We start from the raw sequence: 18,168 nt of genomic DNA on the forward strand, positions 1-18,168 counted from the left end.
TCTACATTGCAACTGATCGGACTTCGGCCTTTGCCTTTTAGACCATTTTCTCATGGGAAATCTCATCAAATACATCCCACCTTGACAGTCGTAACTGAGTTCTAGCATTGGATGGATTGACTCTAAGAAACCCGTCTTTTCTTTCATTCTTCGAATTTTAGCCCTCGGATGCCATACCATTGGCTTCCCTCATGCCCAAGATGTGTCGTACGCCCTTTATCTAGTCTCGGTTAAGCTTGTAACTGGACTTAAGGGAATTAATCAACTTACAAGTGATTAATCATCTTTAAAGCTTCTTTCGCACTTAATTTCATTTTTAATTCTCTCTCTCTTTTTTGATATGGGCCTTATGACTCTTATTGCTTTGTTTTCCAATGTTCTCAGAGCGGAGTTGAAGATTAGACTTGATCCCCCATATTTTAATACAAGGAAAGTCATTCCAACACCCAAGTCGCCGCCAATCGTCACCTTGGTGCGCCTCCATGTGCATTGCAACTAATCGGACTTCGGCCTATGCCGTTTAGACCATTTTCTCAAGGGAAATCTCAGCAAATCCATCCCACCTTCACAGTCAAAACTCAGTTTTAGCGTTGGACGAATTGACTCAAACAACTTTTCTTATCCTTCATTCTTCCATTGTAACCCACAGATGCCATACCATTGGTTTCCCTCACGCCCAAGACGTGCCAAACACCCCTTATCTTGCCTTGGTTAAGCTTGTAACCGGAGTTAAAGTCATTAATCAACTTACAAGTGATTAGTTATCTCTAAACCATGTTTCAAGCTTAATTTGCTTCTTAATTCTTTCTCACCACTTTTATATGGACATTAATACTTTTATTGTTGTTTCCCACCATTCTTAGAGAAGAATAGAAGATTAGAATTGATTGACAACATTTCAATACAAGGAAATTCGTTCCAACGTCAAAGTCACCTCCAATCGCCACCTAGGTTCACCTCTTTGAGCATTGCAACTAATGAATTCTAATCTTCTATTCTAATCGCCAACCTAGGTGGCGATTGGCGGTGACTTTGTCGTTGGAAGGACTTTCCTTGTATTGAAATGTTGTAAATCAATTCTAATCTTCTATTCTTCAATAAGAGTGGTGGGAAACAACAATAAAAGTATTAATGTCCATATAAAAGTGGTGAGAAAGAATTAAGAAGGAAATTAAGCTTGAGACATGGTTTAGAGATGACTAATCACTTGTAAGTTGATTAATGACCTTAACTCCGGTTACAAGCTTAACCAAGGCAAGATAAGGGGATTTTGGCACATCCTGGGCTTGAGAGAAACCGATGGTATGGCATCTGTGGGTTACATTTGGAAGAATGACGGATAAGAAAAGTTTGCTTGAGTCAATTTGTCCAATGCTAGAACTGAGTTTTGACGGTCAAGGTGGGATGCATTTGCTGAGATTTCCCTTTAGAAAATGGTGTAAACGGCAAAGGGTAGAGTCCTATTAGTTGCAATGCACATGGAGAACCACCTAGGTAATGATTGGCTGCGACTTGGGTGTTGGAATGACTTTCCTTGTATTAAAATATGGTGGATCAAGTCTAATCTTCTATTCCGCTCTAAGAACGATGGGAAACAAGAAAAAAGAGTAATAAGGCCCATATCAAAAGAGAGAGAAAGAATTAAAAATGAAATTAAGTGCGAAAGATGGTTTAAAGATGATTAATCACTTGTAAGTTGATTAATGCCCTTAAGTACGTTACAAGCTTAACCGAGACTAGATAAGGGGAGTATGGCACATCTTGGGCACGAGGGAAACCAACGGTATGGTATTTGTGGGCTAAAATTCGAAGAATGAAAGAAAAGACGGGTTTCTTAGAGTCAATCCATCCAATGCTAGAACTGAGTTACGACTGTCAAGGTGGGATGTATTTGATGAGATTTTCCTTGAGAAAATGGCCTAACGGCATAGGACGAAGTCCGATTAGTTGCAATGCAGAAAGAGGTGCACCTAGGTGGCGATTGGTGGTGACTATGGCATTGGAATGACTTTCCTTGTATTAAAATGTGGTGGATCAAGTCTAATCTTCTTTTCCACTCTAAGAATGATGGGAAACAAAACAATAAGAGTAATAACGCCCATATCAAAAAAGGGAGAAAGAATTAAAAATGAAATTAAGTGCGGAAGATGGTTTAGAAATGATTAATCACTTGTAAGTTGATTAATGCGCTTAAGTCCAGTTACAAGCTAAACCAAGGCTAGATAAGGGGCGAATGGTACATCTTGGGCATGAGGGAAACCAATCGTATTTGATGAGATTTCTCTTGAGCGAATGGTGTAAATGGCGTAGGCTAGAGTCCTATTAGTTGCAACGCTCAACGAGGTGCACCTAGGTGGCGATTGGCAGTGACTTTGTCGTTGGAACGACTTTCCTTGTATTGAAATGGTGTGAATCAATTCTAATCTTCTATTCTTCTCTAAGAATGGTGGGAAAAAACAATAAAAGTATTAATTTCCATGTAAAAGTGGTGAGAAAGAATTAAGAAGCAAACTAAGCTTGAAACATGGTTTAGAGATGACTAATCACTTGTAAGTTGATTAATGACCTTAACTCCGGTTACAAGCTTAACCAAGGCAAGATATGGGGTGTTTGGCACCTCTTGGACTTGAGGGAAACCAATGGTATGGCTCTTTTATAAACTCTGAAATTAGACATAAAAAAAAGCTGCTTAGGAGTATGTTAGGTTGCCGACAAAGAAGATGCAAACTGGGAGGAAGTAAAGTGAAGACTTATCTGTCGAAGGGAGAAGTGAAGAAGCTGGAACTGGAAGTTTTCAAAAAGAGCAGGGGAATGACGCCGAATGGAATAAAGTGAAATGTTTTTTAGTATAAAAAGTGAGGTGCTACGCACCGTTTGTAGTGGGTCATTTTTAATAGAGTCTGTAAACGCAGCGTTTGGTATTTGAGTCCAAACGGTGCGTTCGTCTGTCATTTTTAATTCTACTGTCAGGGTTAGTTTAGTTGAGTCTCAATTTTGTTAGAAAAATCAGTGTCTTAAGGCAAGGAAATGGGGAGGGGAATGTATCTGACAAATCTGGAATATTGTAGTGGAATTTGTATGGAGGTTAGGGAGCCCTCGAAGCACTCCCGTATCAGTAAATTGATGGCATTTTCCTTCTAGCATTTTATCAAACAATTCTCGTGCACTCTGTTGGTTCACTACAGCAATCGATTCCCACCCATTTCCATTATCAACCTATTTTACATCAGCACACATCCAACCTAATATACACACTATCCAGAGCTCTAACAGTGGTATCAGCTAGCAGTCGATCCTATGGCAGACAATACTAGATCCAAGACTCAACAACATGAGGAGTTACAGCAGCAAATACTGGAACTTAAACAGTAGACACAACAGTAAAATGAACAAAACCAGCAAACCATGAGGAATTTTCAGCATAATTTCGACACACTCAATGATATGATGCGCACAATAGTTCGGCAACACCAACAACAACCAAAATCAGCAAAACAATCAACAAAATGATCAGGAACAACGCCAGCTACAGTATGAAGACCACGAACCACAAGAACCAAGAAGAGGCAATTTCAGGGGTGTGCGCTTAGACTTTCCCCACTTTCAAGGAGACAATCCAGCTGCATGGATTTTCAAAGCACACCATTACTTTGAATTCCATCAGACTCCCTTGCCATACCGCTTGCTCATGGCATCTTACCACATGGAGGGGGAGGCTCTAGTATGGTACCAAGAGTCTTTTGAGAAGGGCCATTTCCATGACTGGGACACATTAACCAGGTCTATGCTCCTCCGCTTTGGGCCAACGTCGTACGATAGTCCCATGGAAGCACTAACCCGATTGGAACAGTCCAACTCTATTGCAGCTTACACGACACAATTTGAAGCCCTAGCCAATCGGTTGAGGGGCCTTTCCGATGAACACAAGCTGTGTTGCTTCATAAGCGGGCTGAAAGATGAAATCCGCCTTCCCATAAAAATGTTTAACCCTGTCAATATGAATGCAGCATATGGATTAGCAAGACTACAAGAGGAATACCTCTTAAGTGTAAAAAAATCCATCAAACAAACAGGGGAGAAGTCTAGTGAAACGTTTGGGGGTTTTTCCCGGGGGTCCTACTCGGGAAACAGCAACACTAAATGGTCTGGCCCTACTGGTGCGACCAGACCAATTATTTCCGATCAAATGGATGAAAAGCAGAAAAGAGGGCTGTGTTACCACTGCAATGAAAAGTGGAACCTACTCCATAACTGCAAAAAATCACGGATTTATTTCATCCAAGCTGACAAGAAAGATGTTGAAGAGGAGGAAGACAGCCCTACAAAGGATGAGGAAGAAGTGGGCGTGGGCAACAAGGCTGATAACAAGGTAGAGGTTCCTGAAATTTCATTGGCAGCAATTGCGGGCACTCCTACAGTTAGTACAATGAGGCTGGTGGGTAGCATCAAAGGGGAGAAATTGGTGATTTTAGTGGACTCGGGCAGCTCATATAATTTCATAGATTCAACTCTAATTCCAAAGCTGAAATTAGTAGTGGATCCTTCAGTTGCATTGAGTGTCAAGGTAGCAAACGGTCAGTGCTTGAGCAGTGCGGGAATGTGTAATGCAGTGAAGGTAAAGATGCAAGGTACCTCGTTTAAGACCTCTCTTTATTTACTTGATCTTGCTGGATGTGATGTGGTGTTAGGAGTTCAATGGTTAGAAACATTGGGCCCCATAACTTGGGATTTCTCTAAATTGCTAATGAGTTTTAGACAAGAAGGGAAGTTGATTGAATTACAAGGGTTAAGATTGAAACCTTCTGTGGTGGAGGATGGTCATAAAATGCCTAAGGGTAAGGGGGTTTTGTTACAAATTATGGCTGTTACGGAGGGAGGGAAGGAGCAAATAAAATTGGAGGCTGATGTTACTCAAGTCCTAGAAGAGTTTCAGGGAGTTTTTAATGAGCCTAAAGGGCTGCCTCCACCCCGTAACCATGACCACCAGATTGTTCTCAAGGAAGGTACACAACCCACAGCTAATAGGCCTTACCGATATCCCTACTACCAAAAAACAGAAATAGAGAAAATAGTGGCGAAGCTATTGAAATTAGGGGTGGTACGACCTAGCTCCAGCCCCTTCTCTTCTCCTGTTTTACTGGTCCGCAAGGCCGATGGGAGTTGGAGACTATGTGTGGACTATAGAGCATTAAATAAGGAGACGGTGAAGGCCAAATTTCCAATTCCGGTGATTGATGAGCTGTTGGATGAATTGTTTGGCTCGGTTATTTTTTCTAAACTCGATTTAAGGTCGGGGTATCACCAGGTGCGGGTGGTTGAGGAGGATATACCCAAAACAGCGTTTCGTACTCATGAAGGGCAGTATGAGTTCTTGGTAATGCCCTTTGGTCTAACTAATGCCCCTGCCACTTTCCAAGGGTTAATGAACGATGTCTTTAAACCCTATCTCAGAAAATTTGTATTGGTATTTTTTGATGACATTTTGGTCTATAGCAAGAGTAGAGCTGAACATTTGGGACATTTGAGTAAGGTTTTATCCTTACTACAGCAACACAGCCTATATGCCAAAAGATCTAAGTGTAAATTCGCTGTTGGGGAAATCGACTACTTGGGTCATGTGATTAATGCTAATGGGGTGATGGCGGATGCGACCAAAGTGGCTGCTATGTTAGAGTGGCCTGAACCTAAGAATGTGAAGTCTCTAAGGGAATTCCTAGGGTTAACGGGGTATTATCGGAAGTTCATCCGGAACTATGGTAGTATTGCAGGCCCTCTCACTGATTTGTTGAAGAAAAATGCTTTCTCTTGGAGTGAGGAGACAAGGAAGGCATTTAAGGCCTTAAAACAAGCTGTTGCTCACCCTCCAGTTTTGAGATTACCTGATTTCAGCAAGCCATTTGTTATTGAGTGTGATGCTAGTGGGATGGGGCTGGGAGCAGTTTTAATGCAATCGGGATAGCCTATTGCTTATCTAAGTAAAGCCATTAAGGGCAAGGCCCTACTCCTATCAACCTACGAGAAAGAATTACTGGCTCTCGTGATAGCGGTCCAAAAATGGAGGCCTTATCTCTTGGGTCAGTCCTTTATAATTAGGACTGACCAACAGGCCCTCAAGTTTTTACTAGAACAGCGGGTGGGCACTGAGATGCAGCACAAGTGGGTGGCTAAATTGATGGGTTATCAATTCTCTATTGAATGCAAAAAAGGAAAGGAAAATAGGGTGGCGGACGCACTCTCAAGGAGAATGGAGGATGCAAACAGGGCTGAATGTGCAGCTATACTGTCTTTCCCTACGCCTTCGTGGCTAGAAGAGTTAAAAAGGAGCTACCAAGAGTCTAGTGAGCCGGTGGTATTGTTGGACCAGCTTCAATCAAACCAGAATGTACCCAAGGGATTCTCACTAAGGCAAGGGGTGATTCTCAAGAGAGGGAGAATCATGTTGGCTAGTGACTCTAATTTCAAAAAGAAGGTACTGCAATTTGTTCATGACAACCCTCAAGCAGGCCACTCAGGGTACTTGAAAACATACAAGAGGGCTAAACTGGATTTCTATTGGAAAGGTATGAAGAAGGACATCAAGAAGTTAGTAAGGGAATGCAATACCTGCCAAGTCATGAAGAATGAGATTGTACACCCAGCTGGATTGCTCCAACCACTCCCCATTCCCAATCAGCCTTGGACTGATATATCTCTTGATTTTGTAGAGGGTCTACCAGTTTCAAAAGGATATAGTGTAATATTGGTGGTGGTTGACCGACTCTCTAAATACGGGCATTTCATACCCTTGGCTCACCCATATACAGCTCAGGTAGTAGCAGAGGAGTTCATGAAAAATACTTTAAGCTCCATGGGGTTCCTAGATCTATGGTGTCGGATAGAGACCCCATTTTTCTGAGCACCTTTTGGAAGGCTATTTTTAATGCACATGGGTCTTCACTTGACTTCAGCTCGGCTTATCATCCTCAATCCGATGGCCAAACTAAAGCAGTTAATAAGTGTGTGGAGGGTTACTTACGTTGTTATACAAGTTCTAAACCTAAAGGATGGTCTTACTGGCTTCCATTGGCCGAATGGTGGTATAATACCACCTATCATTCTGCGACAAAAATGACTCCCTATCAAGCTGTCTATGGCTATCCCCCACCCTCTCTTACGTCTTACATTTCGGGTATAGTGGCAAATGAGGCAGCAGATCAATTTCTCAGCAATAGTGATCAGGTAATTAATTTGCTAAAACAAAATTTAACAGATGCCCAGCAAAGGATGAAGTATTATGCAGATCGACAAAGAACTGAACATGTGTTTGAAAAAGGGGATTGGGTTTACCTAAAGCTTCAGCCGTATCGTCAAAAATCCCTAGCTTTGAGGAGAAATCTGAAATTGTCACCAAGGTTCTATGGGCCCTTCCAGGTGGAGGAAAAGGTCGGATCTGTGGCCTACCGTCTGAAGTTACCCGAGTCTTCCAAGATACATCCCACGTTTCACGTGTCTTGTCTGAAAAGAAAGTTGGGATCCCAAGTTCCTATCCTTCCTAATCTGCCTCCTACCGACTCCTCTGGGGAGATTCAACCAGAACCGGAGCTAATTTTGGAGAGGAGGATGAAGAGACAAGGAGACCGAGCAGTGACTGAGGTGTTGGTGAAGTGGAATGGATTACCAACGGAGGAAAGTAGCTGGGAGATATTGTGGAAGCTTTGAAGCCTTTATCCACACCTTGTGGACAAGGTTTTGTGAAGGAGGGAATGTTAGGTTGCCGACAAAGAAGATGCAAACTGGGAGGAACTAAAGTGAAGACTTATCTGTCGAAGGGACAAGTGAAGAAGCTGGAACTGGAAGTTTGCAAAAAGAGCAGGGGAATGACGCCGAATGGAATAAAGTGAAATGATTTTTAGTATAAAAAGTGAGGTGCTGCGCACTGTTTGTAGTGGGTCATTTTTAATAGAGTCTGTAAACGCAGCGTTTGGTATTTGAGTCCAAACGGTGCGTTCGTCTGTCATTTTTAATTCTACTGTCAGGGTCAGTTTAGTTGAGTCTCAATTCTGTTAGAAAAATCAGTGTCTTAAGGCAAGGAAATGGGGAGGGAAGGTATCTGACAAATCTAGAATATTGTAGTGGAATTTGTATGGAGGTTAGGGAGCCCTCGAAGCACTCCCGTATCAGTAAATTGATGGCATTTTCCTTCTAGCATTTTATCAAACAATTCTCGTGCACTCTGCTGGTTCACTACAGCAATCGATTCCCACCCATTTCCATTATCAACCTGTTTTACATCAGCACACATCCAACCTAATATACACACTATCCAGAGCTCTAACAGAGTATCCCAACGTAAATAGAAATTCAATTTAAGAATCCACATTAATTCCTATGATTTCTATTCACATTTTAGCATTTTAGTCCAATAATAGGGTATATAGAGTGCACTTTCGCAAACTCATCACACGTCCCAACTTACTCCTTACTAGTCCCTAGCAATTTTCATGTCAAAACAACGAAAGAGACCAAAGAAAATCACACATAAAGGCCATCAAGTCACACTTTCCAGATTCATATATCAAAACAATCTAAGGAATCCAATAACCCATCAAGATCAATCCACCTATAGCAATCCACAGAGTGTGTGTGTGTTCTCCAAGCCATAACCATCGTACCACTAACGTTGACACATGCAACATCAAGAAAATCTTAAGCAAAAGGTTCAACTCCATAACTCATGGGTATAATAGTGTTTCGTGTAAGGGCTCTCTCTATGGAGTTGACAATGGGTGTATATACACTCTCATGGAAAATTAGTCAATTATGTACAAGCAACAAGCAAACATTGATCTTATGATAGAAACACTAACAAATGAGACTTCCATCAATCTTTCCAACAGCTTATTTAGGATCAGAATGGTCAACACAAAAGGTTGTAATATGGCTTGGTTTTCAGATTATTTGAAAAAAAAAAGGATGAAAGAGATTCAAAGACTTCCAAGTACATACAAATGGAATTTTATTAAATATATCAATAGACCACACTTCTCACTTAATATACTCTCCAACTTTTCAGATCATCAAATAATAATGCTTTTCCTTATTCTTCCTTTTTTTTTCAACAATTTGATGGACAAACACATGCCACTTTTGTATTCTTTCCATCCATACCAACTTTTTTTTTTCTTGGAGCTCACTCAATTGAACACTTTGCAACTTGTACTCTTCTCTTTTTTTTTTTTAATTGAAAATGATAAAATTAAAGAAAGAAAATACAAATTCCACAATATACACTTGGAAGTAAAAAGTGTAAGAAAATCTGTATATAGGTTATACTCCAATGTGGAGAGGCATGGATGATATGGGCATATGAAAAGAAAAAGCTACAAGTGTTTTATTGGCTCAAAGTTGGCTACTAGGGGTCTGATGGAAAGGATAGCTTGAAAGGCTCAAACGTTAATCCTAAGTTGACCTTCGTCATATCCCAAGTATATCCACCATTGTACCGCAAACCATGTAATGATATTCTCAAAAGAAGTGCCCAATTCAACAGATCAATGAACGCTTATCACAATTTACTGCATTTGTATGCCGAATCCTCTCCAAACTCACATGAAAACTTAAGCAAAAGTGTTCTCTAGCTACATGTGTCAAACCACCATCTTACCACAAAACTTGGATAAGTGCATTAAGGATTCTGTGAATGTTTCAGCAAAAAATGATCTGGTGGGTTTGGTGAATTCACGAAGATGGCTATGAATGAGAATGAGTACACATGTGAAAATGATGCACGTGTGATGCAAATTAAAAAAAATTGACAAATGAAAATATGCCACAGAGTTCCAACAAGTATTTTAAAAACTGAATTTGCACCACCAACCCCCCAACTTAAATGAAACATTGTCCTCAATGTTTAACAAACAAAATTGAATGGGGAGTAACTGAAAATGGTAGAATACACCTGATGAGTGACGTGGGTAGCTCCCTAAACACCAAAGATGGTAATCTGAAATGACGAAATGAAACTATCCTGCAATCAAAAACAAAGAAAACAACAGCAAACAAAAAGGAAAAGAAAGAAAATAAGAAAAAATAAAAACAAAACAAAAACAAAACAAAGCAAAACAAAATAAATAAAAAAACACATACCTTGGTGGTGTGGTCAAGGTAAATAGACTGGATCCACAAGTGAAATGTCTTCCACTTCCGGAACTTGCCTATCAATTAATATTTTAAGGCGTTGACCATTTACTTTAAAGATCCGACCATCCTTAGGATCTTCTATTTCTACCGCCCCATTTACAAAAACATTCCTTACTAAAAAGGGGACAGTCCACCTAGACCGAAGTTTTCCTGGGTGCTTATGGAGTCTAGAATCATATAAAAACACTCGATCATTAAGCTTAAACGTTTTTCTCAAAATATTTTTATCATGAAACGCTTTCATTTTAGTCTTATAGATTCTAGAGCTCTCATAAGCATCATTTCTCAACTCTTCTAACTCGGTCAATTGAAATTTTCTAAGCTTACCTGCTTCTCCCATATCAAAATTGAAATGTTTGATGGCCCAATAAGCTCGATGCTCGAGCTCCACAGGTAAGTGGTAAGGCTTCCCAAAAACAAGCCTATAAGGTGACATACCTAAGGGAGTTTTGAAAGCTGTATGATAGGCCCAAAGCGCATCAACTAGTCTTAAAGACCAATCTTTGTGATCTGGATTGACCGTTTTTTCTAAAATTTGCTTAATTTTCCTGTTTGCAAGTTCTACCTGTCCACTTGTCTGAGGGTGGTAGGCAGTAGAGATCTTATGTACCACCCCATATTTTTTCATCAAAGCCTCAAAAGAACGGTTGCAAAAATGTGTACCCCGATCACTAATGATAGCACGTGGTGTACCAAATCGAGATAACACATTCTCTTTGAGAAATTTGATTACCGTCCTATTATCATTGCTCCTGCAAGCTGCTGCCTCTACCCATTTTGACACATAATCTACTGCCATAATAATATATTGATATCCAAACGAATGAGGAAATGGTCCCATAAAATCAATGCCCCAACAATCAAAAATTTCAATCATTAAAATTGGGTTTAAGAGCATCATATTACGACGGGATATAACTCCTAACTTTTGACACTTTTCACATGAGCGATAATAGATGTTTGCATCCTTAAATATGGTGGGCCAATAAAATCCACACTGCAGAATTTTTACAGCGGTTTTCTTCATTGAAAAGTGGCCCCCACAAGCTTGAGAGTGACAAAATTCCAAGACGCTAGCAATCTCTTCATCAGGGATGCAACGCCTTAAAATTTGGTCAGGGCAGTATTTGAAAAGAAAAGGATCATCCCAATAGAAATTACGTACCTCAGTTATGAACTTCCTCTTGTCCTGAGCGCTCCAATCCACCGGTATCTCACCTGCAGCCAAATAATTCACAATATGAGCAAACCATGGTAGAGAAGTAATAGATAGTAAATGCTCATCGGGAAAATCATCCCTAATTGGCAGGTGGTCAGAGGTGTCCTCAAATGTGAGCCTCGAGAGATGGTTAGCCACTACGTTCTCCACTCCTTTCTTGTCTTTGTTGGTGATGTCAAATTCCTGCAAAAGTAAAATCCATCGTATTAATCGTGCCTTAGCATCCTTCTTTGTAAGAAGGTACTTAAGGGCTGCATGATCCGTAAAAATAATAATAGGAGAACCAATCACGTAAGCATGAAACTTATCCAAAGCAAACACTACAACTAGCAACTCTTTTTCAGTGGTGGAGTAATTCATCTGAGCACTATTTAGAGTTCTACTAGCATAGTAAATGACAAAAGGCTTTCCCTCCCTTCGCTGTCCAAGTACAGCACCTAGAGCAAAATCACTTGCATCACACATAATCTCAAAAGGTAAAGTCCAATCAGGTGGCTGCATTATGGGTGCTGAGGTAAGCTTGCCAATTAGCGTTTTAAAGGCCTCTTGACAATCTTGTGTCCACTCAAATGGGGCATCTTTAGCTAGGAGGTCACATAGTGGTCTAGATATGGTGGAAAAATTATGTATGAACCTCCTATAAAAGCCCGATGACCAAGAAAGGATCTCACGTCCTTTACTGTCCTAGGTGTAGGCAACTTAGAGATTAATTCAATCTTAGATTGATCTACCTCTATCCCCCTAGAAGAAATAATATGCCCTAACACAATACCTAAAGGTACCATAAAGTGGCATTTTTTCCAATTCAAAACCAATTCCTTCTCCTCACAACGAGTCAACACCCTCTCTAAATTCAATAAGCATGCATCAAAAGTAGATCCAAAAATAGTCAAGTCATCCATAAAAACTTCCATGCAATTTTCAACCATGTCACTAAAAATGCTCATCATGCAACGTTGAAAAGTAGCAGGTGCATTACACAATCTAAATGGCATTCTACGAAAAGTATAAGTACCGAAAGGACAAGTGAAGGTGGTTTTATCCTGGTCTTCTAATGCAATTTCAATTTGATAATAACCAGAATAACCATCCAAGAAACAATAGAAAGGATGACCAGCCACACGCTCAAGAATTTGATCAATAAAAGGGAGAGGAAAATGGTCTTTTCGGGTGGCAGCATTCAATTTTCTATAATCACAAGTTTTGTAGGGACTAGCTCTCCCAGGTCATTCTTCACCACAGTAAAACTTGACTTCTTAGGAACAACCTGTGTAGGACTTACCCATTTACTATTAGCAATAGGATATATGATTCCTGCATCTAATAGTTTCAACACTTCATTTTTCACCACTTCTTTCATAGTAGGATTAAGCCTACGCTGGGGGTCTCTACGAGGGCTAGTTCCTTCCTCCAAATTAATTTTATGAGAACAGACCAGGGCACTAACACCTTTTATATCAGCAATGCTCCAACCTAAGGCTGACTTATGCTCACTTAGGATCCGAATTAATTTCTCACCTTGAGACTCAGACAATTCAGATGAGATAATAATAGGAAATGTATCACCTGGACCAAGGAAAACATGCTTTAAACCCTTAGGTAAAGGTTTCAGTTCAACTTTGGGTGCTTCCACACTTGAAGGAATTTGCTTTTCCTCTCTCTCAGGCAACTCCTCAAACTTCGGTTGCCAGGCCCGAGTGCCATAATCCTGAGTTCTATCAAAGATAGCACAAATATCAACTACATCAGATGGATTACTGATAGAATCAAACTCAGAATTAACAAGAAAATACTCAAGGGGGTCAAAATCATGAGCTATAGAAACTCCATTTTCTATGAGTGAGTCAATCATGTATGTCTGGTGGCTCTCGTCATCATCTTCTGGCTGTCTTGCAATATGGAAGATATTCACCTCGAGAGTCATGTTTCCAAAAGAAAGCTTCATGAGCCCATTCCTGCAATTAATAAGAGCATTAGCAGTGGCAAGGAAAGGCCTACCTAAAATCATAGGAATTTTAGAAGTAGTATAAACAACAGAGTGTCAAGGATTAGGAAATCAACAGGATAATAAAATTTATCAATTTGAATTAGAACATCCTCTACCACACCCCGGGGTACTTTGACTGAACGATCAGCCAATTGTAATACCACTACAACATAACCAAGCTTTTGCTGCATTTTTTTTTTTACTTGCGGCTAATTTCCGGGGCAAAATTTCATGAACTTTATTAACATCCGTTGAGTTAATGACGAGATAGTCTACCACGGGAAAGAAATACTTTTTTGGCATTTTTTATGTGTAGCAAATCTGATCGCCGAAGGAAAATTGAACGTTTAAGTGACTTATTGGCATTTGAGAATGGGTTTGTACGTTGCTGCTATTAACTGTCGCCGTAAATTTGAGATTTGGACCTTTTACCATGATACCGTGTCGCTGCAATAAACATGGGCCAGGGGCAACTACACTTAGCGACGCAATAAGCATATGGCAGGGTTATTAAGGCGAAATATCTACCGCCGCAACAAACAATCCTATTTAACAGATGAGAATCGCCGAAGCCCCTGCACCAGATTAGATTTTCCCCAAATGCACCCCCTGCTACGCCGACGGGACTTTCTCCACGATTTGCTGCGCCGCCACTCGTCGGACCGTCGTCGTTGCTGTAGGAGTCGTCTCCTCCCTACAGGTAATGAAACACTCTAAATCTGGATTTCTCTCCTAGAGCTGTTCATCCTCTCTCTCTGATCTCTCTCGTTTGACCCTTTCTCTTCCTAGGCTGCCCCTTTCACTGTTTCAGCATGATCCCCACCGTGTTGCCATAGCAGCCCATTTTATTTTCTGCAACCGCCACCTCCTTTGGTAATTACCACTAGACCTAGAGAGATGGTTAATTAGTTAAATTAGTTGATGAAAAACCGTGGAAATGCGCATGATAGTTTGGATGGATCGGTGCAACTTTCTTGCTTGACTCATTCAAAGTCTAATTTAGAAAGAGGAAAATGCACAAAGAAACGAACAAAAAACTAGAATTCCTACTGCTCTAGTCTAAAAGCTAGCTTTGCCCTGCATTTTATTTTGAATTTTAAATTTTAAATTTTGAGTCAATTACCCTTTCTTGTAATTAGCATTTGAAGCTTGCTTCAATTGCAATATAGTTGATAGGAATTATAGAAGATCTCTTGAGTGGGTCTTTTGATGCAAGTGGTCATATCTGACTTTTCTTTTGGATCTGTAGATCAATTTGGACGTTCATATATCTTAGTTTGTGAATTAAATTGATATATTTCTCAATGATCAAAGTGTATTCATTTGGTGATACCGATCACTGTTTTGATGTAAAAAATACCTAAAGCTTTAGGGTTAGAGGAAAATCCCAAACCTTTTTGAAAATTTCAAGAACAATACTAAATTTCGGGACCTCTAATAGCACTGAAGCGATGATGACGACACTAGTAGCAGTGAAGCTCTTGAATCTAATTTCGGGACCTCGTCTGAGGATGGTATGGATTCATTTGGCTACCAGTTTCTGCCAGCCCCTCTCATTACCATTTTAATTCATTTTATTAAAATAGTACCCAAATGAGTTAAACTTGGACCTATTTAGCCAACTTCCTTAACCTTCCATTGTTTTTTTCTAATTAATAGGTGACTGAGCATAGCTCAGACTGAGCATAGCTCATGGGTTGTTCGAGTAGTTATATATTTCCAAAGGCATGGTATCTCTTTTCGCTCCTAATTGCCATTTATATACATCATGGTAATGTTGTTTAATTCATGCTCGTTGAGAACTTATCTGTGGATATGTAATACTCTGTTGTCTTGTTGAATATTACTGCCTGTGTAGCCAGAATGTTGTTAAAATATTGCAAAAAACAAATATGATAGAATTTGTTTTCATGAGTTAATACTCTGTTTAGTAAAAAACAGAGTACCAACATTGGAATGCCTCAAGTAATTACTTTACTTTCACTCTTGTTCCTGATTTATTCAAGGAAAAAATTATTGGAAAACACTTGAGGGTTGGGGGTGTTGCTTTTCTTTGAAAGATACTAGTGGGCCCGGGGTCGAGTACTCACTTTCATCTGTGCTAGTTTTATTAGTTTTACAGTTTTTAGACTCTAGCGAAGATGATATATATTGTTCTTATTCTTTCTACTCTATAAAAGGTATGCTATTTGTGTACTGACTTGGGTGGGTAACATCATGCTGTTTTTACAGGTGTTATCCTTCATGTGGTGGGAGTGTTATATATGTTTGTTTGCCGGAACTCGCAAAAAGCAAGGTCAACCACAAATTTGTAGTTGTCATTTTCACTTCTTGTAGTTGGCTTCACAGTAATGGCATGAGAGCTCACGGAACTATTGTTGTACTAGGGAGGCTTTATTGTATAGACTGTGTTGTAAACTGCTTGTACGATGAAAAAATTGTGAAAAAAGGGGCATTCCCCTACGTGTGATGCTTCATCTGTAAATAGAAACATTATGTACGTATACTGAATCGAGCTGTCCCCAAGGTTTTGAACTTGCTTATGGTTCATGTATTGAAAATATGTACTATGCAGGGATGTATTATATATTTGGAGGATTTACACTATTTTTAATGTGGATATGCAAGTGATCATGTTATGTTTTTATTTTTAAGGTGAGATGGTGGTAGAGATTGATCATGTAATTATTATCTCGGTCCGAAATGTTGACAAGCCCGACCGCCATGATAAATGCATGTGTAATTGATGTCCAGATGATGTCTATAAATAGAGGCATTTTAATAAACAATTAAGTGGTGTGGAGAAGAAGAGAATAAGACATAAATGCTTATGATTTCTTTGAGTTCAATATTGGAAGTGTTTTGCTAATATTTTCAGGGGTATAATCATTCTTCGATGTGCACAACAAGTGAGCTCTAATCCACACCATCCAACATGCCCTTCTTGATGAAGACTACATTAAATGTCCTATATATTCTACTAGAAGTTTATATTAACTCAATGTATCATTTATCAGCAAGTCTAATTTAATTGTATCATATATACAAGTGGTCGGATGCTGAGAAACTTTTAAATATTGCCGCTTGTCGATGCAAAGCACATATATCCCTACATTGAAATATCTATCAATCATAAAATATATAATAATAAAATAATATAAGATGTATTTCATTTTGATTATAGTCATGCAAATTCTCATATTAGATTATCTATTTATTTATTATATAGTAATAAAACATCTACACTATATTGTATGCATAAATGTATAGAATTTCAAAATTACCGTAATGTATTTATATGACATCACGGACGGGGATATATGTACTACGCTGAAAAAGTCTGACATTATTATATAATACAACTTGCTTATCATGATTAGTGTCCAGCCATTACAACATAATTTGCTCTATCGTACACCAAAACTTGTTTAGGAAATACACGTGTGATGATATGGATAATCCAATATATTATCTCCATATAATAATAGTACACATTTATATGGAGAAACTGACACAAACTTTTGAATATACACATATTAGTAGATGCATTGGCACCAATACACATGCCGAAACCTCCTATAAAAAACATACTATCTGATATATATTTTTAAATACATTTTTATATTGTGCATGTTATCATTCAGAATTTCAGATGTGTCTTCGCCACATAACTTGTAAATACAGCTGGTCAACATCACTGCTACTTAGTACACAAGCTGCTGGTTGCTATATATTATAAAAAAATACACAAGCTACTTATTATATTATAAAAAGTATTTCTCATATTATAAAAAATCATAATATATAGACACAAATCATGGCTAACTGCGACTGATGGATGTCGATTTATCTCACCTACTACTAGTACTGAATCTACCAACTAGAGCCAGGTCAAGGCGCGGGAGATGAGTAAAACAGCAAGCGGGAAAGCAAATTTTCATTACATCTACGAAGATCTGTCTAGCTTTAAGACCAGAGCAGGTGGGTATATTTCCTCAACCTTCTGCTGGCTGGTGCATAAAGTTGGGAAAGAAAATTCTGCAAGCTTGTACTGCTCCATTAATTCTACTTGCATATCTGAGGAGGATCATCACCATTCTGTCTAGCCTCCGAACTTGGTATCCAGACTCTCTTGCTCTCCATCTTAGGAGTTGTGCTATTTAAGTTGCTTCATGCTTTATCGGGCTGTAGTTGAACATTTGGACTTTGTGCATTTTTACTACTTCATTTGCTTTAATCCTTTGGGTCTTTTTACTGTCAACTACATATCTATTAGCTGGAGTAGTATAGAGATTACTCATTATATATTTACTTGCTTCTCTATTGTTGGTTTCATGAGTACCATAGTGCCTCTGTAATGAGTCACACGCAAAGAGGGAGAGGAGTGTTGCAGCCCATTGGACGAAACCCACATCCAGAACCAGCAGGTTGGACTTTGAGAGACGATCCTAAAGTGGACTCTGATGATTCCACTCAACCCCCAGATGAGTTACATCCATCATTTTTGCATCCCTCTACTACTCCTGCAGGGGTGAATATAGCAGTGAATACAACAGGCAATGGTAAGTATTGTTCACATCTACCCCTTAAGGGATTAATAAACAGTTTACAACAGAGAGGTAAAATAAAAATGGTTCATTTTTAACGGCTGACTGTTTGTGTTGCTGGTATAGAAGCAAACACTAGTAAACGTGGAAGAGGTGTAGCCAAAGGAACAGAGTTTGATCGGATGCGAAAATATGGCAAGATACCACTTGAAATCAAAGATGGGAAGATAGGTCCA

The 18,168-nt window shown here is 39.3% G+C and overlaps 1 protein-coding gene across 1 annotated transcript; it reads left to right on the plus strand.

The window, feature by feature from the left end:
• Positions 1–3,703: 3,703 nt before the first annotated feature.
• On the plus strand, positions 3,704–5,959 carry LOC122289231 (uncharacterized protein K02A2.6-like). Its single transcript, XM_043096210.1, has one exon. The coding sequence runs from the start codon at positions 3,704–3,706 to the stop codon at positions 5,957–5,959; it is 2,256 nt and encodes a 751-aa protein (XP_042952144.1).
• The last annotated feature ends 12,209 nt before the right edge of the window (positions 5,960–18,168 follow it).

This window comes from Carya illinoinensis, chromosome 12, assembly GCF_018687715.1.
Source record: "Carya illinoinensis cultivar Pawnee chromosome 12, C.illinoinensisPawnee_v1, whole genome shotgun sequence".
Lineage (NCBI taxonomy): Eukaryota > Viridiplantae > Streptophyta > Magnoliopsida > Fagales > Juglandaceae > Carya > Carya illinoinensis.

Bases quoted from the DNA above. Each gene is read 5' to 3' on its own strand.
- LOC122289231 (XM_043096210.1), top strand. From the start codon at position 3,704: ATGGAGGGGGAGGCTCTAGTATGGTACCAAGAGTCTTTTGAGAAGGGC.